This window comes from Myotis nattereri, assembly GCF_964212035.1.
Source record: "Myotis nattereri genome assembly, chromosome: 1".
Classification (NCBI taxonomy): Eukaryota; Metazoa; Chordata; class Mammalia; order Chiroptera; family Vespertilionidae; genus Myotis; species Myotis nattereri.
Window position 1 is genome coordinate 135,389,578 of NC_138075.1, and position 27,463 is coordinate 135,417,040.

The following is a 27,463-nucleotide window of genomic DNA, read 5'->3' on the forward strand; positions in this document are numbered from 1 at the left end:
GAGGGTTCCCAGTATGTGAGAGGGGGCAGGCTGGGCTGTGGGACACCCCCCCCCCCCCACACACACACACCCAGTGCACGAATTTCGTGCACCGGACCCCTAGTTTAATTATAATGTTTCCATGTGAGTCTCTTTTGATTCATCTTGTTTGGTATTTGGGGGCCTCCTAGATCTGGATGTCTGTTTTTGTTCCCAGGAAGGGAAATTTTTCAGCCACTATTCCTTTGAATAAGATTTCTGCCCCTTTCTCTCTCCTTTATCCTTCTGAGATCCCTAGAATGTAAATACTGGTCCACTTGATAATGTCCTATATGTCCCTTAGCCTATCATCACTCCTTTCATTCGTTTTCCTTTTTGCTCTTCTGATTGGATGAATTCCACTGCCCTGTCTTCAAGAGCATCAGTCCTGTCTTCTACTTAATGTCGCCTACTGCTGAACCGCTCTATTAAAATTTTCAGATCAGTTATTATATACTTCAGATACATGATTTCTCTTTAATAGTTTTTAAGACTTTTTCTGTCTTTGGCTGAAATTCTCACTGTGCTCATTGCTCTTCTGACCTCAGTGCTCATCTTTATGGCTTATTTTGAACTCATTTGGGTAAATCATTTACCTCCATTTCATTAACATCTGTCTCTGGGGATCTTGTTCTTTTATTTGAAACATATTTCCTTGTTTATTCATATTTCTTGGCTCTGTGTTGGTTTCTGCACATTAGATAAAATAGCCACTTCTTCCATTCTTGTCAGAGGGGTCTTGTGTAGGAGATGACCCTCATCAATCAGGCAGCCTGAAGCTCCTGGTTGCCTCTCAAACCCTTGTGGTTGTCTAAGACATCATCTTCGGTCTCAGTAGCTGAGAGTGTTCTAAGACCCATTAGTGTCCTAAAGGGGAGATCAGTCAGCACCTAGATGCAAGCTGATTTGTTGCTACTCTCAGGCAGCAGCTGGGGAAGTCTGCAGTCAAACCCCTTCCAGGGAGAAACTGGGGGACAGGCATGTTTGCCTGCCCTCTCTGCACTGTGTCTGGAAGTTTAATCCTGGGAGTGCTTCTGCACCCATTTTGAAACTTCTTTGTTTGCGCTAATCTCTGACTTGTAGATGCAAGCCCTGTTGGCTATCAGAGCAAGGCGGTTTATTTTGGGTGCCAAACCTCGATGGCAGCCATAAAATTTGAGGCGCTCTACATAGACAGAGCTCCTTTGAGATGAATACTGGCAACTTGGTTTTACTGTTGGAGTGAGCTGCAGGGAGAAGGTGGAGCATTAGATGAATGCTACTTAGATGCTGGACCCTCATGCAGCAGCTTATAAAATATGTCGTCACATCCCTTAAATGAAAATAGTGGGGGATGGGCATTTTTGCCTGCTCCCCCTCTGCTGAATCCTCAGGATGGAGGGGATAGCTATGGCAAGTGCACAAATAGAAGCCTGCCTGCTACAAGCCTGTGGAACTCAGGAATGCACATCCCATTGTCTATCACAGCTATCAGTCTGGGGGCCTGTCCCGCAGGTGACTCCACAAAACTGGGTGCCAGACTTGTGTGTAAGCTCCTTCCAGGGAGGTGCTGGTGACCTTGTTTTGTGGTTGTATGAGCCAAAGGGGGGAGGCAGGGGAACTGCCTCCTGGCTCTCTTGGGCTCTAGAGAGGATCATAGTCAACACCTAGATATGTGCAGTTTCTTTTTTTAATTTTTTAAATAATTTTTTTCTTTATTGATTAAGGTATTACATATGTGTCCTTATCCCCCCAAATCCCCCCCCCCCCCACTCATGCCCTCACCCCCCTGGTGTCTGTGTTCATTGGTTAGGCTTATATGCATGCATACAAGTCCTTTGGTTGCTCTCTCCCCCTGACCCCCACCCTCCACTCCCTTCCCTCTGAGGTTTGATGGTCTGATCGATGTGCACTTTCAATGTAGATATTTTTTCAGTCACCCGATGCATAGCAGTCACTCAGCTAGTTACTGGATTTCTCTCAGAGGAAACTGCTTTGTGTGTAGCTATATAAGGTCAACGTAAGAAACATTCAAACCTGTGAAGAATTTTTTTGAGTTTATTTTAGCCAAATTGTCAACAAATGCCAGGAAGCAGAATCTCGACGGATTGAGATAATGCTCTGGAGAAAGGCAGTTTTCACCTTGTTTTATACATTACAATCAAAAGAGGTGACATAACCTGGGTGATGTGGCTCAGTGGTTGAGCGCTGACCCATGAACCAGGAGGTCACAGTTCGATTCCCAGTCAGGGCGCATGCCCAATTTGGGCTCAATCCCCAGTGGCGGGTGTGCAGGAGGCAGCCAAATGATGTTTCTCTCTTATTGATATTTCTATCTCTCAATCCTTCTCCCTTCCTCTCTCTAAAATCAATGAAATATATATATATTTTTTTTAAAAAGAGGAGGTGTAAGTGAGTTACATGAAATCCATTAGTGATAGATTAGGGAGTTAGGAGAAAGCAAAGTGGGGAAATTCTGGGATTGATAAAAAGTAAAATGATAGACACATACTTCTTTTACTTAGCTGGGTGCAGGACAGTTAACAGTCAACAATTAACTCAATAATGATGAGGGGATTTGTGCTCTCCGCAGAGCAGTGCCTGTGCTTTGAGGGGAAAAGGAAAATGACTTTGACATTCCAACAATATATGTTATCATAGATGCAAAAAGACAATGGACAGGCTCAGTTAAGGTAAAGATTGACCTTTGTCAGGGAAGATACTGGCCTAGGACATGATACCCACCATAAACTACTTTTAGTTTTAATTTTTTCATTTCAGACCATCCTTTGTGGTTACTTTAGGTCTCTGAATTTGCCAGGCTGCCACCCAGACCTGGGCAGTCAGCTTAGCATGTGGCCCCTTTTCATCCACAGCAGTTAGTGTGTCGATTGGAGGAAGGAAATTCAGGAGCCTCCTATGTTGCCATCTTGGTCAAAAGCTCTCAGGCTAAGTTATACTCAAAAGCAAGTAAAGACAGTGTTCTGTTCTGCATGGGTCATCTGGTGCAGCCCTTAGCGAGGGAACAGTCAGAGGGAAGGAATGCAGGGGGTAAGGTATGTGGGAAGGGGTGTGGAGCGTCCATGCCCTCTCTGGGCATGACTCTCCCCGCACCTCCACATCCTCACCAACCCAGAAGCTCTCTGTCAGACAGTCTTGACTTTTTCTTTTTTTATCAGATATTTATGGACCTGGTTTTGCTCTTTTAGTTCTGTGAGTTTCATTTTCTGTAAAACGTTTTTTGACAAAATGATTTTTTAACCAAACAGAAAATCCAATACTTAGAGCTAAGCAAAAATATTAGCTGCTCATTTGTTTTCTTTAAAAAAAATATGAAAAAAAACAATGTCCGTTAAAACAAATATATGAATTCTCATTGGTGCCTTTTAAACCGTGTTTCAATTTATATCCCATGTTAATAGTTTTATCATAAACACTGGTAGATTAACTCATTAGAACATGATATATAGCACTAAAGATTTTTCCCAGTGTACTTCATGGAGGCTTCAGAAATCTGAGCCTGGGGACCTTCAAGCTACCTTGCAGCCTTCTCAAGGCAATACAACAAAGACAGAACTGCAGGCATTATGAATCAAAGAAGAATATTTCCATTCAGGTTAAAGGAATTTCTTCAGCATGGAAAGGTATAATTCTAAGTCTGGAAGAGCCATTTTTTGGTCTTTTATATTAAGCAATTCTAGCTTTCCTGAATGTGTTCCTTTCTCTCTCAGCATTTTTCAATGTATTTGAAATTCATTCAAATCACTTGGGCTGCATTTTGAAAGTGGCTCATGGAAATTTAAGCAGACAATACCCATTGACACTAATGAACTGCCTAGGGCAAAATCCCCTCATACTGGGCTCAATATTAACCTCAGTATGAGGTTAGATTTTACCAAATATTTAGAGACTACCCAATTCTTTAGCAATATTTCAAATGCTAATTTTTTAAAACTGGAAAACATTTCTTTTATCCATTCTCTCTGAAGTGTTAACATTTTACTTAATGGGATATAATGAATCCTTTAAAAATAATGAAAATAAATCAGTATGCCTTAGCAAATTGCATCCATGCTGAAGTTTTAGTCTTCTTAACAGGTGATGGCCAAAATCCAAACTGTAGAATAATACTCAGAAATTTTGAATTTAATTTAGATATCATCAGTGTCTTCATCGTCATCTCTAATATCATCAAACTGGTTTTAATCATCATCTTCAGGACCAAATGTATCTATGTCATGATTTTAGCATGTTCTGAAAGCTCACCATATGCCAAATGCTATTTCAATTACAGAATTCCATTAATCAGATAAAACTTAAGTAGCACAACTACTAGATTTGAAGGCTAGATCCATATTTTTTTGTGAAGGCTCCACCCAGAATCGATTGATATGCTTTTCTCGTTGTGTTTCTTCTGTTCCGATGGGGTTTCCAGGCACAGCACTTGTTGTCCAGTGGGACCACGTACATCTCCAGGATAATTACAACCTGGGAAGCTTCACATTCCAGGCAACCCTCCTCATAGATGGACGCATCATTTTTGGATACAAAGAAGTAAGTAATGTATTGAAAATTTATTTCACCCTTGACTTTGACCTCTATCTATTCTTTACTTCAAATGTCAAGAAAGAGACACTTTATAGTAATGAAACTCAAATAATTTTCTTACCTCTTGGTTTCTTTACCTTGATTTAAAAAGTTTTTAATCTACTGGGTAGTACTGATTGTTAATTCTTTGTTGTTTTTTTAAAATATTCTTATATCACTGGCATTATAATCCATTAATTTTATAAATTTACTGAATAATTATATTCTAGTAATATTATAATAAAATAACTCTAAAACAAATATTTTCAATTTAGAATGCAATTGTTTATATGTGTGTGTGTGTGTGTGTGTGTGTGTGTGTGTGTGTGTGTGTTTATTTTTGCCTTGTAAATTTCTGTGACATTGTTTGGTTCTACCTCCAAAAGTAATAGTAAACGTGAAAACTTGTATGACTCAATGACCCAATACTGAAAGTGTTCCAGGATAGCCTTTCATCAATGGTCATTGCAAGCAGATAGGAAAGATTAATTAGAGGTCTAAGTGAAGGAAAAACAGGGTATTTAAACTTATGACTTGTTTCATTTTACCAAGTTGACAAAGTAAACAATGGAAACTTACTAAATTGTAGCTTAAATTTAAGGAATGTCTAAATTAGAATAATAGCATGTTTGGTTTAAAACTCTATTGACAATGTAATTAAGGTGTATTAGACAACCTAAACTTTGGGGAAAGTAAACAGTCTACAAGAATAAGGTTCCAGGAACACCAGATGGGTGTTTTAGGCAGTCATTAGGCAGGAGAGACTTTCTGACAATGTGGATTGACAGTGGGCATTCTGGACACATGAACTAATGGGTATTTATAATGGTGCAGGCTCAATATCTTATTTCAGTTGAAGAGTTACTTTCCCTTAGGAAAGGAATCCCTGGCTATTTAAGAGGATTTTGACAATTTAAAAAGGATTCAGTTTGATCAGTCTTCTGAAATTTATCTTTTCTATAAAGTGAAGGGTAGTTATATTTCAATTAAATATAAGCCAACTTTTGGAAATTTCATAACCAGGCTAGATATTTCTACTCCTTTGAAGAACTCTTGCATGTGGAATTAATCATTTGCTTGGGGCAATAATAACAATAGATTATAGTATAGGATCTGTTCTGCTCAGTGCTTCTTTATCCAGAGCTATGTTTTGATATCCTAGCACACCATATTCTTATCCCACTCCCTGGAAGCTGAGAAAATATCACTCAAAGGGACTTATTCAAGGTTTTTTTACAATCTAGAATACTGCTGGGACTGCAGAGCGATGTAATGGAATGTGAGTTCTCAACAGTTTAGCCAAGAGTGGTAAAGTTTCTGGAAAGATGAAGGGTCAGTAAGTCTAGAGCCTTAAACCTCAATAGCTGTAGCCTTTGGCAAAACAAAAGTCTGTGTTCTTACTGTGGTCTCTCTCTCTAGTCTGTATTATCAAAACTGCCATCTCTGTTTACACTGTTCTCAATGGGTGTCTTGCATTGAAGAATAATGGTTTATTTTTCCTTTTCTCTCTTTACAGTGGGTTTAGTATTTTTAAATTTTTTTCTTTATTTTAATCAAAGAAAAAAATTATTATGGTTTCTCTGTTTTGGAATGGGGAATATTAGACTGGTAGGCAATTATAACACTGTCTCGCTGAACATCAGAGTTCTAAACTCAGAGTTCTAAAGAAGTCATTACATTATTATTTGTCTTGCTGTCCTTTCTCTCCTGGTTAGAAAGCAGTTTCTTACTTCCTATTCTACCTTTTATTTCCTGATAATTGTCATGAATTTTATTTTGTAGAGGCAAGTTACTCTTTCTAAATTTGCCACAATGGATGTACCTATGCATTTGGGATGAGATCCAGGTGCTCCTGCAACTTCTAGAAAATAATATTTATAATCATGTTAGCATAAACTAGTTGCTTACATAATGTACTTGACAAAATGCTTTAACATACATTATAGTTTTCAGTTCTTCAACAATATTCTATATTCTTTTTTTTAAATTAAATCTTTATTGTTCACGTTATTACAGTTGTTGCTCCTTTTCCCTCCCATAGCTCCCCTCCACCCGGTTCCCACCCCACCCTCTGCCCTTACCCCCCTTCCCCGACTGTCCTCATCCATAGGTGTACGATTTTTGTCCAGTCTCTTTCCGCACCCCCCACACCCTTTTCCCCCCCAATAATAGTCAGTCCACTCCCTTTCTATGCCCCTGATTCTATTATATTCACCAGTTTATTCTGTTCATCAGATTATTTATTCACTTGATTTTTAGACTCACTTGTTGATAGATATTTATTTGTTGTTCATAATTTGTATCTTTACCTTTTTCTTCTTCTTCCTCTTCTAAAGGATACCTTTCAGCATTTCATATAATTGTGGTTTGGTGCTGATGAACTCTTTAGCTTTTTCTTATCTCTGAAGCTCTTTATCTGACCTTCAATTCTGAATGATAGCTTTGCTGGATAAAGTATTCTTGGTTATAGGTTCTTGGTATTCATCACTTTGAATATTTCTTGCCACTCCCTTCTGGCCTGCATAGTTTTTACTGAGAAATCAGCTGACAGTCGTATGGGTACTCCCTTGTAGGTAACTGACTTTTTTCTCTTGCTGCTTTTAAGATTCTCTCTTTGTCTTTTGCTCTTGGTAATTTAATTATGATGTGTCTTGGTGTGGTCCTCTTTGGATTCCTTTTGTTTGGGGTTCTCTGCACTTCCTGGACTTGTAAGTCTATTTCTTTCACCAGGTAGGGGAAGCTTTCTGTCATTATTTCTTCAAGTAGGTTTTCAATATCTTGCTCTCTCTCTTCTTCTGGCACCCCCATAATTTGGATGTTGGTATGCTTGAAGTTGTCCCAGATGCTCCTTACACTATCGTCATATTTTTGGATTCATTTTTCTTTTTGTTTTTCTGGTTGGGTGTTTTTTGCTTCTTCATATATCAGATCTTTGACTTGATTCTTGCGATCCTCTAGTCTGCTGTTGGAACTCTGTATAATATTCTTTATTTCAGTCAGTGTATTTTTAATTTCTAGTTGGTCCTTTTTCAAATTCTTGAGGGTCTCACTAAATTTCTTGAGGGGCTCACTAAATTTATCGGTGGTTTCTAGAAAATTTTTGAAAAACCTTATAACCATGGTTTTGAACTCTATATCCAGTAGTTTGCTTTCTTCCATTTCTGTCATTTGTGACCTCTTTCTTTGTCTCCACATTTATGCTTCCCTGTGTTGATAAAGTGGCTTTCTGTGCTAGGTGTCCTATAGGGCCCAGTGGCTCAGCCTCCCTGATTACCAAGGTGGACACTCTTGCTGCACCCCTTTGTGGGCCTTGTGCACAGTTTTGTTGTAGTTAAGCCTTGATTGTTGTAGGTATCACTGGGAGGAATTGACCTCCAGACCAATTGGCTGTGAGAATCAGCTATGTCTGCAGTGGGAGATCTTCTGTGCTGGAGACACCCTTCTGGGGCAAGACTTGCTTCAGTGGGACTTTGGCGCTCACTGAGTCTACCCCCTGAGTGTGTCCTTTATGGATCTTAGGAGTTGTAATCTGGATGGTCCCACTCTGACCATTGGGTACACTGGCTCTTGGATCTCTAAAGAGGTGCTAATTTAGCCTCTTCCTGAGGCTACCCAGCAGGAGCTATGGAGAGATTCCTCTTCTTTGTTTGGGGTTTGGAGGTCCCCAGATGAGGAATGCAAGCTGCTTTGGGGCCTTGGGCCTTCTTTTGGAAGTTCTGGGTCTCTCTGACCCAGCTGTAGATTGTTAGGTAATTTTCAGATTGCAAAGTTCCAGGCCTTTCATATGCAAAAGCCTCTGTGCACAGCTTGGGTGGGGCAGGGTCTCAGGGAATCAACAGGGTGGAGCAAGCAGCTATGGCTGCTCCTCAGTCCTACCCTAAGAGGCTCTGGGTCTCAGTGTCCTGTGGTACTCACTACAAGTACCTCTGAGAGAAAACTGCCCTCGTGTTCCGACCGATTCCATACAGTCCAGTTTCTCCCTGTATGAGTCTGGGTCCCCAGAGACTCGCCCGGAACTGGAGTTCAGAGCAGTCAGGAGCTTGAGACCCCCTCCCGATTGAAAAAGATAACCGTGTCCTCAGTTGCCAACCCTTTCCACGTGTGCCTCTGTACCTCTGCACTTTACTTCCGCACCTCCTCTGAGTCTAAGTGTGCTTTTCTCTTTCCTTCTAGTTGTAGAATTTCCACTCAGCCAGCCTTCCTGTGGTTCTGGATGATATCCGTTTTGTCTTTTAGTTGTATTTTTGAAGTGGTTGTGCAAGGCAGCAATTTCCGGTGTTTACCTATGCCGCCATCTTGGTTTTCCTCAATATCCTATATTCTTAATATTCTTAGTCCTCACAAAGGTGCTGACACATGGAAGGTGTTTAATAAATGTGCCTGACTTAATTATGGAATTAGATCATGCACAATTGGCTATATTTTACAGCTAAACAGACTGAGTCAGAAAGGTTGAATGACATGCTTGAAGTTGCAGAGTTAATTGAGGGCAAATTCAAGGCTAAAAACCTTAATTTCGGTGACTCCAAGTGACCTCAACATTTTCCCCCAAGGTGGTTATGTGTAATGATTCACAAATGTATTTCTCATTTGTTTTTGTTTTTTTAATAAGTAGTTGTTAATACTTAGTGTTTAATAATCCTTTTATCTGATTCCAATATATTATGCAATTTTAATCCCACAGAATCAGGAGAGTATTTCTATTTAAGTTACAAAGCTAACAAAATCATGAGAATATATAAATATAAGGAGTATAATTTTGTGTTCCTATCCAAGTTAAACTTACAGAACCAAAATTATAGATAGGAAGTAAGTACAATTTTTTTCTGCAATACGTTGCTTCTAGCTGGTAATGCCAGCTTTGTTTTATTTTAGCATATTTTATGTAAGAATAAAATAATTTGATTTATGCAGAAACTACCAATATTAATAACTTGGTTAAACTGTAGAGTAAAATTATGTATTAAAAATATTAATTAATGATGCATTAAATAAATTTATCGAAACAAATTTTATTTTATTACCCTCAAGTAATTTATTCCAGTAGCTAATTATGTTTCTCTTAGTAACTCTGGATGTGCTCATAGTAACTACTCCAATGACCTCCAATTCTGTCATGTTTTATATACTGTCATTTCTCTAATAACAGAAGTTTTAGAGTGCAAAGTAGATAATGATCAATAAATTAGAAAATACATTTGCTCTTCTCATAACAATCTTGCTTGTAATGGGATTGAGATAGGAAAGTACTAGTGCCGTCTAAAATGAGTGTTCCTTCACCGAAGTCGCAGTGTTCTAACCACACTGGTCAGGGCAACGGTGGCGGCACCGGTTCCTGTACATAATTCTCTCCTGAGGTTATAGCTCTGTATTATTCAACCAAAGATTTGAAATTCTCTTTTAAATTATAGACCTTTTTTGTTACACAGCTGTTAATTTTCATTAACTTCGGAAACATAGTTTACTTAGGATGAACCCAAAGCCCCAAAAATGTGTCTTCGTTTTAAAAATGTCCTCTCAAATGATCAAGTCTTCACTTTAATGCACTTTTCAATTTCAGGATAGCCATATGTTTCTTTTGCATACATTTAATTATCTCATGAAATTAACCATTTTATCTATTTTCTTAAATCTATTACTAACAGTTCTTTTAAAGTTTGTGGCAGATAACTCTGTCTAGATTTCTTATATGTCTGTTTCAGTCATCTGTCTTTTTCCCCTCTGTGGGCTTTTATTCATGGCTCATGGCTCCCCAAGTAATTTTCTATCAAATGCATTGTTTATAAAATACTAAAGATACACTGTGAGGCTGTAGTTGCTGTTTTCTTCCCTCAGAGAGGGTCTACTATTTTGTGTTTGGATGGAAAGAGTAATGCTGTGCAGTGCTAAGCGCATTCTAAATTGAACACCAGTGCTTGTAAAGGCTGTATACTAGTAGTTCTGATTAGCCTTTACCCTTTGAGTCTAGTCCTGCAGGAATTTCCACTTAATGCCTGGGTGCTTGCTATGGACTTTTGGCCTTAGTGGCCCTGAACGCATGTATTTTCTTCAACTCCATGAAACTGACTACAATTCCCGTCAGCTTCTCCGTCTTTGAACCTGGCTTATGAATTGCCAAATGTCTTGTTGGGAAGGTGGTGTTGGGTTTACTTCGTGATTTCCTTTCTCTGGAATGATGGCTTTTCAAGTCCTAGCTCTCTGATAGCCGCCTGATATACCTTCAACAGAGGCTTTCCACGTCATATTCATCTTTCCTGCTGGATCTCAATATAATAATAGAAATCGTCTTATACAAGTTTGTCTGCCATAACCAGAAGTCCTGGTCACTTTTAATAACAACCTCCAAATTTGATAAATGTAGTACTTCTTGAGCTCTTTATAAATACCAGGCAGTTATTTAATGCTTAAAATTTCTCTCATATAATTCTCACAGAAACCAAGGTTATTTACTTTTATAATTTAAAGAGCAGGAACCTGAAATGCCCAGAGAGGTTAAGTAACTTTCCCAAAATTATGAAACAAAGATTTATTTCAGGGAGTATGACTCCAGGGCTTATAGGCCTAACCACTGTACCATACACACTGCCTCCCTGCAAACTTCCTTGTACAGAAATGACTGGACTTGCCCTCACCTCCTGGGCCTCCCTGTCCTCCTGCCTCTGGGGCCACCTTGCATGAGGCTCCATGGCAGTGAGGCCCAGTGGCAGGCAGAGGCCGGAGGGCAGATGAGTGCACAGAAAAAAAAGAAAGAAAGAAATGACTGGACTGCTTCATTGATGTCATTGACAGTCTATCCTGGCTAGTGTTTAAAATACTGTAACTCAGCCACTGAGAGCACGGGGTGAGGATGGTTTGCCTTCCACAGCATTTATCTTATTTTGTTAAATTTGTAAAGGAAAAGAAGTTGTACATAGATTAAAAATAAAAACGTGCATTCTTTCTTAGAGAAATGGAATTTGGAAAACTGAATTCCCATTTCCTATTTTGTTAATAGCTATATATGTCTCTGGGACCTAGATTCTTTATGTTATTTTAAATCGTCATTGAATAGTGATGAATGTTTGATTACAACAAATGTAGACTTGAAAATTTTCATCCATTCATAATTTAAAAAAGACACTGCATATTCATAAATTGTTTACAAAAACATTAGAGATTTGAAATCAGATTTTTTACAGTCCTTGATGCTATCTATCCTAGAATTCTATCATATTTTAGAAGTTGTACTTTCTCTGAGTTGCTTCATCTCCTATTATATTTTGAATGCATTGTTATTTTAGATAAAAACTAGGGAAGGATGTGATTCTTTTTGTGTCTTTTGCAAATTTGGTAATTTTTTTTATACCACCTCATAGTGGTCATCAGTTTTGGACAATGCAATTTAAAAAAAAATGTTATGTAATATTTCTATCTGGTGAAGTGGGAAATCAGACAATACAGTCCCCAACTGAGGGCCTAATTCTATGTGTTTTCTTGGTTAAATAGCTTCTTGTCTCCTCTAGCAACAAATTTTAGAGGAGGTTGGTTTAGTGGAACTTTATTGTTTATTAGGTAAAATCACTTTTTAATGTATTCTACCATTTAAGTATTTAAACCTAATGTTCCTTAGTGTAACATTTACTGCTTCTATGGAAGAATGCATAGTTAATAAATGAGCAGTGCCAAAGGTTGTAGGTTTAAATGGCATCCGTAATTTTTTTTAGGACTATTTCTCTTTTTTTTTTTTTTTAACTGTAATGACCCTTCACTCATGGTAAGCATCCTGAAAGTATTAAAAGATGAACCCTTGCTAGCTTGTAGAATTTATGGGGAGATGTAATTCAAGAAAGTAAGAGAAAGACAAAAGATTTGAACAGTGAAACAATTGCCATTAAATAATAAGTAATTTAATGTTTATATCTATTACTGCACGTCTGAGAATGTTTGCATGTGGTAATATAATAGATATGGATCCAAGAAACTTTATAGTTATGTGAGTAGAAATATTTATATTTACATGTATATTTTATTTAAATAACATTTGTTTTAAAATTTATTTAATGAATGTATGATACCAGATTGAAAAAACCGAGATGGCCTAATATGCTGATTATTAACTCTCAAGAAGGAATTTTAAGGAAAATGTAGACACAGATGATTTTATAATATAGCACTTCCCTGTATTTTAAATATAAAGTATAAAATGTTATCTACCTGGCTTTATATAGGATCTAATTCATTCAGATATATTTTTTATTTTAGTTATTTCATACATACTAATAAAGTTCCAGATGCTTTCATTTCTTTTTACTTTCCATCTTGTAAGAAAATGACGAATTTAGCCTTTTTATCTTTATAATATTTCAATGACAAATCCCGTGGGTAAAAATAAATAAATAGATAGAATAATTAGGTAGAAGAATCAATAACCTAGAAAAAATAATTCTAGAAATAGAAGATTTGTTGTAACGCTGGCCCTGCCACTAGCAGTTATATTGCCCTTGAGCAATGCACTGGGTCTTTCTGGGTGCACTTTCTCCCCCCAGCCTCACTGTTTACCCTGAGGTGTCACTGAGAGGTCTGCCTTAGGAGGTGCTCTCACTCTCATGAGGCCGCAAGCTTCCTGTTCTGATGTTTCATGACCAAAGAGCTGCTTCATTGCTGAGGTAGAGACCTTGACATTCCTATCTCCCCAAACCCAGGGTGCAGAGATTCCTAATCCCCTTTCTTTTCCCTTAGTGTTTTATTCCCCAGCCATGTTTAGACCAGCTCCCTTTTCTAGCGATCATGCCAGATAAAGTTCCCACCATAGTTCTGACTCTCGAGCCGAGTTGCACAGGCTTCCTAAGACGCAGGCGCCTACCTCATTGTCATCTGTGTATGAAGCTCCAACTCAAGTTTGCCAACCCCATGGTAGGCAACCTTTAAATCAGAGGCCACACTGGTGAGTGTGTGTGTGTGTGTGTGTGTGTGGTGTGTGTGTGTATGGTGTGTAAAATGGATGTGTTGCCAACATTTAAATATTTAAAAGTTTCAAATAAAAAATATAGATTTGCATTTTCTCCTGAGAAATCAGAAGCCTTGATCACTTGTTGCTCCCAATTCCTCCCTCACCAACTTCTTTCTTACTCTAGACTAGCACGAGTTTCTGTAGAGATTAAGTTTGAAACGCCTCTCTGAATATAGGGAGTGTCCTTACTTATCGGCTTTATGCTGTTATTTCTCTCCTTCCAGAGGTTCTGCAGGGCGTGATTGTGGAGATGGGGCAGGAGGGATGCTAAGAATGTATCTTCAACGTGGGGCTCTCTTTTGCTTTCATGCCAACAAGTGCATTATTCGATACCTGGCCTATGAGAGATCAGTTACTGTAAAATAAAAGGGGGTTAAATTAATTGTGTGAAATGTTGGTGACATACAGTAAAGCAAATGGATTTGTATACTGTCAAATTTACTGAAAGCCTTTCTAGTTAAATTTAGTTTTTAGACAACTAAGAACTAACAATCTGCACTTTATGTGTTGTTTTGATAATAATAAAAGAAAGTGTGGCTTTGTAAAATTGGATGTCCTACTTAGTAATGGCGAAGCCAGAGCAGATATTTAAGGAAGATGAGGTAGAAAGTTAAGAGTCGGATGCAGGTGAGACTGGGTAAAATAGTAAGCTTTGGTTTAAAACACATATACAATATATATAGAGCGAGCCAGCATATTGCTGATAAGCGAGTGAAGAAAAAGAGTGAACGAAAATGAGCTTAGAGTAATTCTTTTCTGGTTACGTTCCGATAGGCATATGATTCATACTTTGGCACACATGCTATACAATCAAGCCCTTGCTGAGATGCTGAGCTGCTGACCAGATAGCTAGCTGGGTCCATAATGGAAACAAATGAATGTTTTGGCGAGGATTGCAGGACACAACAGACAGGAAAATAAAATCCCATTACCTCTAATCCAAGCAGCATGCTGCGGCCTCCCTGTTTAGAGACGGATGTAAAAGTTCACATTTCAGGTATTGTGTTGGGCCCTTGTGTCCCGGTGAATGATGCCACAGTGCAGAACAGGGAGCAGTCCTGACTTTGAACTTGCCTCCCCAGGCCAGTGGGCTGTGCCCTGCCTTGGCTCACTCCTAGCAGCCTCCCTGCCTTAATGTTGCCTAGTGACTGCAGCTCTTTCCTGCGTCTGGCTTAATGTGCTTCACTATGTCATTTATGGGAGAACATATGCTTATTTAAATAATAAACACATCTATCTCTTATTAAATGGGATAAAAATTAAAAGACTTAAAAAAGAATGTATAAATGGTAGTATAAGCCAAAATGCAGCCATATTTTAACTGGCACTAATGGTTCTTTTCTATCTTTATCCTGTGGAGGAATGTAATTGTAAAACAGCCTCAGAAATTTATGATTCAGTACAAATCATACAAAGGCCAAGTGAAAATTGAGTTTTGCTTTAATCATAAAAGGCAACTATTATAGGTACATGAAAATAATGAAACTATATTTCTTTTTTTTTTTTAAAAAAAAAAGCTGACATAGTTAAGAGTATATAATTTCATGATTCCTAACATCCCTACGAACTAACGTAAGAGACATTTTCCAGATAAATATGAATTTGCAGAAAGGATAACAAATAGCTTTTCATAGCAAAGTTTTTAGAATTTTTGAACTTGGACATCATCCTTGGCCATGGCTTCTTTGTCTGTGGACTTCAAATCCTTGTAAATGCAGAGTTCTCCAAAGAATAGATGATTGCGACAATATGCCAGACATGTTCTAGTGCTCATTTTGTTCAATATCTGATCGTTTATTTACTCATATACATGCAGTTGCTTTGCTGATATTAATAAAAAAGCAGCACATTTTTAATGCAGTTTCACAGCACTCCTGGTTCATCTGAACGGTCTCTAATCATTGACGTGGAAACCTGCGAATGGTCTGACTGGCTCCAAATGCTGGCACAGCTCAGTTCCTGGGCTGCAGTGAGTGAATGAGTGATCCTTCCTCAGAACAACCCCACGCCTTTGATATTTAGAAGTAAAAAGATTACAGTCCAATAAGACAGAGTGGAAACGATAATGACAATATCAGGTGGAGACAGGCAGGCATGTTTCTGAAAGAAATCTATGAGAAAGCCTGGAGTTGTTTATCTCTCCCTCATTAATCTTTTGCAACATTAGTCATTTAATTCAATTGACGGAAGCCGTTTTTGCAAAACCTGATATGTAATTATTTTGTAAAAGATCTAGGTAGCTTCTAGGAAGATGTGGGGAATCAAAAGCTTCTTATTCATTTTAATATTTAATCAGGATAAAATACCACAGTTTTAGAAAGCCCAGGCTCTTATTCATGAACTCTATAAAATTTTAAAGAGAAGCATTTGAAGCCATTGATCTTGCCATAAAGCTATCATCGTTTTCCAACCCTTCTTCTGCTAGTCTCCATCTCAGAGCATGGCAGTGCCCGCCAGAGCTGCCCACGCCTCCTCTGCACGCCCAGGGCACACCACTCACGGCCTGCAGCGGGAATACACCGAGTGCACACGTGGCAGCCCTGGTGAAAAGCATGGCTTCATTTTTCCTGCTAGTTAGACCCAAAGTCTTGGTGGCATGGTTGACCTTACTCTTTGTCTCACTCTCCTTACTAAATTTGTGGCATGTCTTGATAGCAATCCCTTCATAGTTCATCCAGAATTCATCCCCCTGTTCTATTTTCACCTCCTACACTTGCCACTCTAGTGTAGTCCCAGCAACTCATCTCTTACCTGGACACAGGAGAAGCTGTCTTAACTCCTTTCTCTCTTACCCCTTGGCCCTGCAGTCTTGATCACACAGCAGCCTGTGGGATCTTTTTCACATGTAAGGGCACTTCTTTCCCCTGTTCAAAACCCTCTAAAGTCTTCCCCATATGACTTGGAATAAAATGTAAAGTCATCGCCATAGCTTTCAGGGAAAGCATGCTCCCTGTGACCTGCCGCCACCACTCCCATCTCCTCTGACACCTTTATTTACTCCTGCTCCAGCCTTTCAATTCCTAAAAACACCAAAAGGCAATTCAGTCAAGGCTGCATGACAAATCACCTCAAAATGTAGTGGTTTAAAACAACCACCTGTCTTATTTCTCACAAGATGCCTATGGATCAACTCAGTGGTTCCACTGATCTGGGTGGTACTCTTCTGATCTCAGCGGGGCTCACTCATGTGCCAGGTGGAGTGGGTAAGGGCTAGCGGGTCCAGGATGACCTCTGTTGGAAGCAGAGTAACTCTCCACATCTCTCTCATGTCTGCAGCAGACCAGCAGGGGACATTCTCCTGGCAGGGGCAGGGGGCCCTGCAAGGAGGTGGAAATGTGCAAGCACTTTTTGAGGCTCCTTTTTCCTTCATGTTTGCTGTTATCTTCTTTTGCAATATCACTGAGCCATGAGTTAAAGGGGAAGAGGATGGCCAAGTGAAAAAGTAAAACGTGTGGATACAGGAGGACATTGATTGGAGGCCATGACTGCGGTTGATCCTCCACAGATTAAAAGCACAGGGGAGAGTGTTTGACTTCAAGACAAAGTATAAAGGAAGGCAGTGCAAGGAAGGAAATCGGTGAAGAAACAAATCACATGAAGGGTGGTAGGAAAGGGAAAAGATACGGAAAAGTGATAGAAAAGGCGGAATGGGAAATCTGAACATAAGGGAAAGAGATACTGTATTAGGAGGTGTGCAGCAACCAAGCCATGTGCGCTGGAAAACAAACTCTGGGGAAAAAATAATATTCATAATAACAGTGAGATTTTTTAATTGCTAGCAATAAAACCTCAAGGTCTGCTTTGAATTTGGGTGGGGGGGAAAGACTTGACTTGGGGTGGTGAACACATAATACAATATACAGATGATGTATTATAGAATTGTATACCTGAAGCTATATAATTTTATTAACCAATGTCACCCCAGTAAATTCAATACAAATTAAATAATAAAAAGAAAATGACTTGCAATAAAAAAGAAGGAAAGAAATACACTAATTATCACAGAATTATCTGGGAAAATACTTCACTCCTAGCAGAAGAAAGCTGCACTCATAGATGTTGCGGGATGAAGGCAAGTGGCAAATGCCAGTAGCGAAGCTTTAATAATTATTCTAGGCAGGCATCTGTTAATAATACTGCTTAAAAATTATGACTTTGTCCTATTAGGATATACAAAGTATAACCTGAATTTACATTTTTTTCTATGCTTATCCATCCTTTTGTCTTTTCATCTTTAACTGTAATCTGTCTTAAATGTAAATTACATTTATAGCAGAACTCCACCACATGGAGTATAAAGCTGAGTAAACTGAGTATAATGCCCATTAGGAAAAGGGATTCATATATTGATACTGAATATAGGTTGGTAAATAAGCAAATACAGTATATCAGAGTTTAATTTAGTAAATGCTCTCTTAGAAACAGAAATTGTGGTTTGTTTTGTTTTTGTTGTCCAAATATCAGAATAATTTTTAATGCTGGACATACTGATATAAAATTGGAATATACCATTGTTTGAGAAAGGAGTGATTTGGTAAATAAAGGGAAAATCTCATCTTCCATTTACACGTTTCAAATAATTTCAGAAACATTAAAATTTTCTCTTAATTGGTCAATTTCAACAAAGTGATCCTTTTAAATATTATGATGCCAAGGGCAAAAATGAGCAGAACAGCTCTTATATACCATCTTCTCTCCAGTTTATTTGTTCCCTTCTTATTGCTATACCATTTGTTAAAGTTTATAAAACAATGTCCAATCTAATACTTTCTTTAATGAATTACTCACAGATGGCCCACAACCTATTTATTCTACTTAAAGATTTTTGGGGTGCATTTATTCTTCTCTTTTTGTCTCTAGTCCTTTTATTTCTTGAATATGATTTCGTTCCCACTTTTATTCCTATAAAAATGATAATAAAGTTAGTAATCATTATTATTAGACTCTTCTAAGTCTAGAAAAAAATAGAGTTCAATAGTCTGTCTCATTTATAATGCTGTATTTTGTTTAGTATATTCTCAATGTGTGCTTTTTTAAACTGTAAATATTAGGAATGTTTGTCATATTCAGATTTATGTTCCAGTTGTTCTCTCTGTAGTTCTTCATCTCCATTGCCTGATTTTATTTACTAAGCAAGGTGAAATTAAATGCTAACACATAGCAATCTGCTTTTGCTTTTTCAGATTCCTGTTTTGGTCACGCAGATAAGTTCAACCAATCACCCAGTGAAAGTGGGGTTATCTGATGCATTTGTCGTTGTCCACAGGATCCAACAAATTCCCAGTATGTAGAAGAAGGGTAATTGCAAAGTCTGAACCTGCTGTGGGGGTAAATGTAAAGGAAATTGACTTGGGCAGATGTTAACTCTTTGAACAATACAATTACTTAGATAAGTGCTGCTTGTTAATTATATTGTTTGGTTTATAACTTTTACTGAGGTTCTCTCTCTCTCTCTCTCTCTCTCTCTCTCTCTCTTTCACTAATAATTTAGGTAAAGTAAAATTAAATAGTCAGGGCAAGCCTGCATATTTTGAATTCTTTGGGGTGGTTAGCTTGGTTGTACAGATATATTTCTTTTATTAACAAGAAAAACATTAAAGAAAGACATTATTTGACTAAAAGGTGTATGATATCAGCAAAAGTGGAGCTCTGTGTCATTTTATGTTTAACATAAATATAAATTTAGGTAAATAAAAATTTTGATGGAATTATATCTATTAGAGAAGATACATATTTTCTCTTCTAAATTAGTTTTGCCTATCTAGTCAACTTTGCCTTTTGTAGAATAAAAACATATGTGCTATTTTGGGCAGCTGTTCATCATATTAGAAGTTCAAAATGTAAGTGCTATTTGTAGTAGTCTGATCCTGTAACTAGCCATCATCTGAAAACTAATGTTTTTAAAACCTCCTCTATTTTAAGAACAGTCCTCAGGAATGCTTGGGTATGTTCATACTAAAAGTGTCTGCTTGTTCGTTTGTGTCCTAGATGTGCTTATATAAAGCAAGAGATGATAATAAAATACATCTCAAGATTAGGTCATTTCTTTTCCTTTTATTTAAAGTTCTTTTTCTTCTTTTATTTTATGACTAGAGGCCTGGCACATGAAACTCGTGTACAGGTACGGTCCTTAGGCCTGGACTACAATCAGGGCCATCTTCCCCGGCTGCCTGCAGTCAGCCCTGCCCCCAGCCACCGCCCACCCCTGGTTCCCCATTCGCCATTGGGCGATAGGAGCCTGCCGGCCTGGGGGACAGACTGAGAGGTTGGCCGTTCCCGCCCACTCGCCGGCCCCACCCCTGCCACAGGTCACCCTCTGTGTGTGCGGTGACCAGCAAAGCGGGGGCCTTGTCCTGGCACTGTGTGCATCCCCCGCCACCTACCCTTGGTTCCCCATTCGCCATCAGGCGATGGGAGCCTGCCGGTCAAGGAAAGGGACCGAGAGGTGGTCAGTGCACCTCACAGTGACTGGCTGTGTGACCGTTCTAGTCATTCCACCGTTAGAGTCAATCTGCATATTATCCTTTCATTATATAGGACTAGAGGCCCAATGCACAAATTTGTGCAAGAGTAGGCCTTCCTCCCCCCAGCTGCTGGCACCAGCTTCCCTCTGGCCACCAGCAGGCACCCAGGACCCAGGCTTCCCTCTCAGCCCCAGCTTCATTCAAAAGATTGTCCAGAGGGTTGTCCAGAGGGTTGTCCAGAATGACGTCTGGTCTAATTAGCATATTATACTTTTATTATTATAGATAGTGGTAGACTTAAATTATCACACACATCTATGCTATTTGGTCTTAACGTGAGCTGATTCTCTTTAATTATGCTATCTCTCACTAATATAAAGTAAATGGAGTAGAAATTAGATTTTTCAGAGCAGTGTGTAAGCTGGATACATCATAGGGTTTATTTTACTAATAGAGTTTAGAATGACATTCATATATGGCAGTTCTGCGTGGGAAAGAGCATGAATTGTGCCGGTTTCTCCATGTTAGCTCAGAACTTGTGGGAGGTGGTATTCAAGGGAACTGTCAAACCAAGGCATATTTTCCAGAAACAAAACTGTACTGTGAACAAAGCAAGGATGTATTAGCACATGTAGGCAACAGGGAGACCTTCTGACTGAACTCTTAAGTCAGAAGCTGAGTCCAGGAAAGCCAACCTTGACTCCTGTTGGAGGATTGTTCTCTCATTCTTTTTTCAGAAGGGTTAAATAAAGCATGACTCCAGTCAATTATTGCACGAGTAAAAGGAAACACTAGTTTTAGTTTATTTGTGGTTTCTTTTCACCCCAGAAAGAATTTTATTTGAAGCTTCTTCAGAAGCCATCTTAAATCACACATGTTCTGATATATTATAGTGTAGAGAAAAATACCCTCCAAAGTGCAAAAGAAATATTTTACAATTTTAATAATGTAGTACTCAAGTTTGTGTGAGAAGCTAGACATGATAAAATTGTACTTAAATAAATTATTAATTTGTCCCCAAATGCAAATTTGCATCCCTTGTCCTATATAATAAAGTGGTAATATGCAAATTCTCGCACAAAATGGCCACCCCCATGTGGTCAAAAGATGGCATCAGGGGAGGCAGTTGTGGGTAATCAGACCAGCAGAGGAGGGCAGTTTGGGGCAACCAGGCCTTCAGGGGAGGGCAGTTGGGGGCAATCAGGCCAGCAGGGGAGCAGTTAGGGGTGATTGGGCTGGCAGGGGAGTGATTAGGGGCAATCAGGCAGGCAGGCTGGCAAGTGGTTGGGAGCCAGCAGTCCCGAATTGTGAGAGGGATGTCCGACTGCCGGTTTAGGCCTGATCTCTGTGGGATTGGGCCTAAATTGGCAGTCGGACATCTTCCAAGGGGTCCCAGATTGGAGAGAGTACAGGCTGGGCTGAGGGAAAAAAACCCCTCCAGTGCATGAATTTTGTGCACTGGGCCTCTAGTTATAATATAATAGGTTAATTATTATGTTTTTTGGGATAAAAATATTCTTCCCAAATATAAATTTTATTGAACAAATTAGCAAAACTCATGAATTTTTAGAGCATATTATGTATCAAGTTTGGGACTCTGCATTCATCTAAAAAAATTACTCAAGCTTCGCTTTCAGAGAAAAGCTTCCCTCAGGCAAGCTGATGCTGGAGCAACATTCACATTTTTGTTGACTTCACTGAGAAAATTAGCCAAAAAAGGGATGAAAGTTCTGAGTTTCTAATCCACTTATACCTGCCTTTAGATGGGACCATATTTCAGCAAACATACTGGAATAAATGTGTCCAACTTTAAAATCTTTTCGGGAATATAAAACTGTTAAATCTCCTCTGAAATCTGTTCCCACATTGATAAAGTGTAACAGTGTCTGTTACATGAACTTCTGTATGAGGAGAGAGATATGGTTGCATTGTAGTCTCAGCTTTAAAAAAACAACATAGTGTACTTATTTGCAGCAGAGATTAGGCTAACCCAAGATTAGTGTAATACAAGTTAGGCAGGTATTATTTTTCCTGAGAAAATAAGATGATTCCTAGAGATCTGTTTGTTACTTATTTGTGCAATCAGAATTTAGATAAATATTTAAGTCAATTTCAAAATTATGTTCCCTTATTTAACAGCCTAGTTATTAGGAGTTTTCCTCATAGGGAATTTAAAATATCCATCTCTGTTACCTCTTTTCTTCTCCTGAGTGAATTTAGGGGAAAAACTGATCATTATCCTCAGTAATAGGCGGTTTCATTTCTTCTGCATTTCATGGTCCATTACGTAAGACTTGGTTCTCATAAGATCAATTTTCTGTTCTTTTACTCAGTTTGGTTACATAGGATATAGAATCTAGATCCTTGGCTTAATCTAGCCATGGCAACATGGGAATACAAGTTACAATTTTGAGAACGATTTTCCCAGAGGGACCACAGTTGCTATATCATTTTAATTAGATTTGGTGAATGTTTGGTAAAGCATTCAAAAATCTATAAGGTAAGCTTAATTTATTTATTATAAAGATTCCCCTCACCCCTTCCTCATAACATCATCAAGAACAAAAAAGGTGTTTTTCCATTTTTAAAAGCTTCCAAATGGTAAGTGATTTTAATGTAACTTCCAAGTATAATTAATTAAGTATAATTTATCTTTCCCAGAAGGTCAGGTGGTCTGATAGTTTAAAATATCAAAGGGATTCAGGCATTGTTAGTAAATGAGTAAGGAGTTCTGAGGTTACAAGAGAAATTCCTTGGCTCCTTCAACAGAATGAAAAAAGTCTATGGTGAAATTAACCCTTAAATTTTAAAAAATAAAATTTAATTAAAAGTCCAGAAAGCATAAGGAACATTGTAAGTGTGATTACTGGTCATGAGACCTTAGGCATTTTATTTAATTTCTATAATGTCTTTTAATACAAAATGAAATGTGTCTATAGCATGCAGTACCTGGCACAGTGTAAGCAGTATACATATTTGTACTAATACCTATCCATCATCATCTACATTATTAAGTTAAAAAGACAGTGATGCTAAAATGACCACACCTAGGCCAAGGACTCCTGAGTGGGTCTACAGGGGATTTCCACTAAAAAACTCCTTGACTTCCTCTCAATGAAGCTCATTGTTTCTGACTTAAACCTCTTTTATTCATTTGTTTTCTTATTGTCTGTGTGTACCCATCTCTGCATTACCTTTTGATTTACATAAAGTATTTTATAGAAATTTAGAGACAGAAAGAACCAAAAGATCAGTGAATTCATTCTCCACAGGTACAGGGATGAAAAACAGGTCTGCATGCAATGACTTTAGTAACTTATTACAAAAATATGGGTATAAAAATATATTTATGATGTTAAGCATAGTGCACATTAATTCAGAAGAATTTGTAAAGTAACAGAAAATGCAAAGAAGAAAATTTAAATTGCTTATAAATCTATTACTGCAAAAAGATAGCAATGTTTCAATGTATCTGCATCTAATATTTTGTTTACAGTATACACACACACACACACACTAATTAAATTAGCATTATGCTATAAATACCTGTGTTTCCCATAATTTATACAAAACATTTTTTTGTTTATACATTGCCAAGTTCCTGTCTAAAATGTGGTCATTAATCGCTGCAACAAATTCTTTTGTTTCATAATTTATGTGATCTGTCTCAACACTGGCTTGCCATGTAGGTTGCTTTTTTGTGTTAATCTACACTAATAAAAGAGAAACATGCAAATTGGTGTCACTCCACTACACCCACAAGTCATGCCCACCAGCCAACCAGGAGCGAGTATGCAAATTAACCCAACCAACATGGTGGCTGCCAAGGAGCTGGAGCGAGCAGGACACTTGGGTTGCCCCCAGCGATAGAGGAAGCCAAGCTTCCCACCTGCCCTGGCCAGCCCTGGCCTCTGCTCATGGCTACAAAGTTTCAATTATAGAACATAAATAAATCCCAGATACCTGCTTCCCTCCGCTCAAGGAGGCGCTGAAAAAAAAAAAGAAAAAATGGCGCTGGGAGCTTGGGTCTCCAGGGGCCATGGCTAGCCTTCAAACAGCCATCAGCCCCTCACCCAGGCTGGCCACACACCCCCAGTGGGGACTCTCACCCCATGGGGGTGTGGCTGGCCTGCAAACCACCACAGGCCCCTCACCCAGGCTGCCCCATGCCCCAAGGGAACCCCCACCCTGATCTAGGACACCCTTCAGGGCAAACCAGCTGACCCCCACCCATGCACCAAGCCTCTATACTAATAAAAGGGTAATATGCTAATTAAACTGGGAGACCTTCCAAGAGACCTTCTGGACATTCTTCTGGACAAAGCCGTGGTGGCGGGGCTGAAGTAGAGGCAGTTAGAGGTCAAGAGGGGAGGGCATTTTGGGTGATCAGGCTGGTGGGGGGCGGGGCTGTTGCGGGAACCAGGCCATCAGTGGGGGTCAGTTGGAGGTGATCAGGACAGTGGGGGGGGCAGTTTGGAGTCAGCAGGTCAGCAGGGGGGCAGTTGGGGGCGAGTAGGCCAGTGGGGAGGAAAGGTGCAGGCGAGCAGGGTAGCAGGGGGGCAGTTGGGGGTGAGCAGGCTCGCAGGGGAGGCAGTTGGGGGTGAGCACACTGGCACAAGGGGCAGTTGGGGGTGATCAGGCTGGCAGGGCTCAGTGGTTGAACATTGACCTATGAACCAGTAGGTCATGGTTCGATTCCTGGACAGGGCACATGCCCTGGTTGCAGGCTCAGTCTCCAGTGTGGGGCGTGCTGGAGGTACCCAATCAATGATCCTCTCTCATTGATTCTATCTATCTATCTATCTATCTATCTATCTATCTATCTATCATCTATCTATCTATCTATCTCTATCTCTCTCCCCCTCTATCTCTCTCTTCCTTCCTCTCTGAAATCAATAAAAATATATATTAAAAACAAAACAAAACAAAACAGAAAAATAGCATGGCTTTTGCAGAAAAACAGACACACAAATCAATGGAAAAGAATTGAGAGCGCAAAAATAAAACCACGTGTATATGGGCAAATAATTTTCGACAAAGGAGTCAAAAACACCCAATGGAGAAAAGAAAGCCTTTTCAATAAATTGTACTCAGATCATTGGAAAGCCACATGCAAGAGAATGAAACTAGATTACATTTTGTCCTTAATTCAAAATGTATCAAAAACCTAAATATAAGACCTGAAACAATAAATTGGTGGGAATGTAGACTGGTACAGCCACTATAGAAAACAGTACGGTGGTTGTTCAAAAAATTAAAAATAGAGTTACCAGATGACCCAGCAATCTCTCCTCTGGGTATCTACTCAAAATGCCAGAAACTATATACTCACAAAGATACATGCACCCCTATGTTCAATTCAGCATTATTCACAGTGGCCAAGACATGGAAACAATCAAAGTGTCCTGTGGTAGAGGACTGGATAAAGAAGATGTGATACATATATACAATGAAATACTACTCAGCCATAAGAAAATACTAAATACTGCCATTTGTGAAAACTTGGATGGATCTTGAGAATATTATGCTAAGTGAAATAAGTCAGAAAAAGCTGAGAACCATATGATTTCACTTATATGTAGGGTATAAAACTGAAACTCATGGACACGGACAACAATGTGGTGGTTACCAGAAGGGAGGGGGTAGGGGATGGTGGGGGGTGAGAGGGCCTAATATATGGTGACAGTAGATGATTTGACTTTGGGTGGTGGGCATGCAGTGCAATCAATATACAGATTTTGTATCATAAAAATGTACACTTGAAGCTTATATGATCTTATTAACCAATGTCACTGCAACAAATTTAATTTAAAGAAGAGTATAAAGCTATTGAATGCCAATGGCTTTTTATGTACTCTATGACACGTTGCTTTCTATCAAGGCTGTATTAATTTACTCCCTGACCAGCATTATATTATAGCCCATTTCCTCAAATGCTCTCAGATACGATTATAAATTTTAAACTTTTCAAATTTGTTAAGCAGAACATGATATCTCATTGTTTCTCTAATATTCTTTTGATTACCGGAAAGTTTTGACATTGGCATATTTTCAGAGGCCATGTGCACTTTCCATCATTTTTGTTAAACAGCTCCATTAAGTAATTCTTTCTCATCCTTGGCTTATGTCCTCTCAGATCCTTTTACACAGTGTGCAGAGGTCTTGGATAAATACACAATTCTTGCTAGTACTATTCATACTTGTTTGTTTCTCTCTCCTCCGATGTAACGTTTTGAATTTCGATCTTAATCTCTCAGGAGCTGACCTTCTCCATCAGGCCTCACCTTTTCTCCACCCTCCGAGTTAAATGAGCATAACATTTTCAGCAAGAAAAATCCACTTGTGCCTTTACAATTCTTTTACTTGGAAACCTAAGACTATATCATTTTTTTTCATTATTTTAAATTTGTTGGGGTGACATTAGTCTACATGAACATATAGGTTCCGTGTGTGGGTTACTAATTTACAAAATCTGTATATAGGACCAGGTGCCCACCACCCAAAGTCAAATCTTCTCCTGTCACCTCATCCTAGGACCCCTTTCTTCCCCCACCCCCCTCCCTCTGGCAACCACCACACTGCTGTTTGTGTACGTAAGTTCCAGTTTTATATTCCACATATGAGTTAAGTTATATAGTTCTTAGCTTTCTCTGTTTGACTTATCACTTGGCATAATGTTCTCAAGGTCCATCCATGTTGTTATAAAAGACACTCTTTCATCCTTTCTTATGGCTGTGTAGTACTCCATTGTGGCCAAGAGTTGGAAACAGCCAAAGTGCCCTGCGCTAGAGGACTGGATAAGGAAGATGTAGCATACAAATACAAAGGCTGTATCATTTTAGTAATGTGAAAGTTACTCTAGCACATGCCCAATTCTTGTACTAGAAACCAACTGACCTAATTTGGAATGGTTCTAGTACAAGTTATACCATTTCTGAATCCCTTACACTACTCTGCTTTATTCTTCTCACCAGCAGTATATTACCTGGCTCTTTCTTAAACATCAATGCCTTTCTCATCAGCATCAGCTATTTTTAAATCTTTGACTTTGTTCATGCTACAATGTGCCTTTGCTTTGTTGGTTATTATTATTCAAAGTTCAATAAGAAACATTGGCATTTTTAAAAATGAAACTGACAACTAATTTGGAAAGCAAATATATATTTTTGAACATTTAGAGGTTCAGTGAACTCTTTGAATAATAATAATATATATATATAGTTTGCCATATATGGACACTATATAAGGTTACAAACCAGGCAGCAGTTTTCCAAAGAACTTGACCAAAATTACATTTACAGACTGGAAAAAAAAACTCAACAAACAAGAACATTTTGCTTTTTACCATGCAAAATGTCTTAAGCTTTAATTATCAAAAATTAAAATTAAAATAATAAAAACAGTAATAATAATAGCACAGACTAGT

The 27,463-nt window shown here is 38.7% G+C and overlaps 1 protein-coding gene across 2 annotated transcripts in view; it reads left to right on the top strand.

The window, feature by feature from the left end:
* PLXDC2 (plexin domain containing 2) overlaps positions 1–27,463 on the top strand; it is a 416,262-nt gene that overhangs the window by 285,598 nt on the left and 103,201 nt on the right. For both annotated transcript variants that reach the window (XM_081103903.1, XM_081103904.1), the window contains exons 6-7: positions 4,433–4,551; positions 18,757–18,856. In XM_081103903.1, the coding sequence (XP_080960029.1) occupies positions 4,433–4,551; positions 18,757–18,856 (219 nt within the window). The remainder of the gene's footprint in view (positions 1–4,432; positions 4,552–18,756; positions 18,857–27,463) is intronic.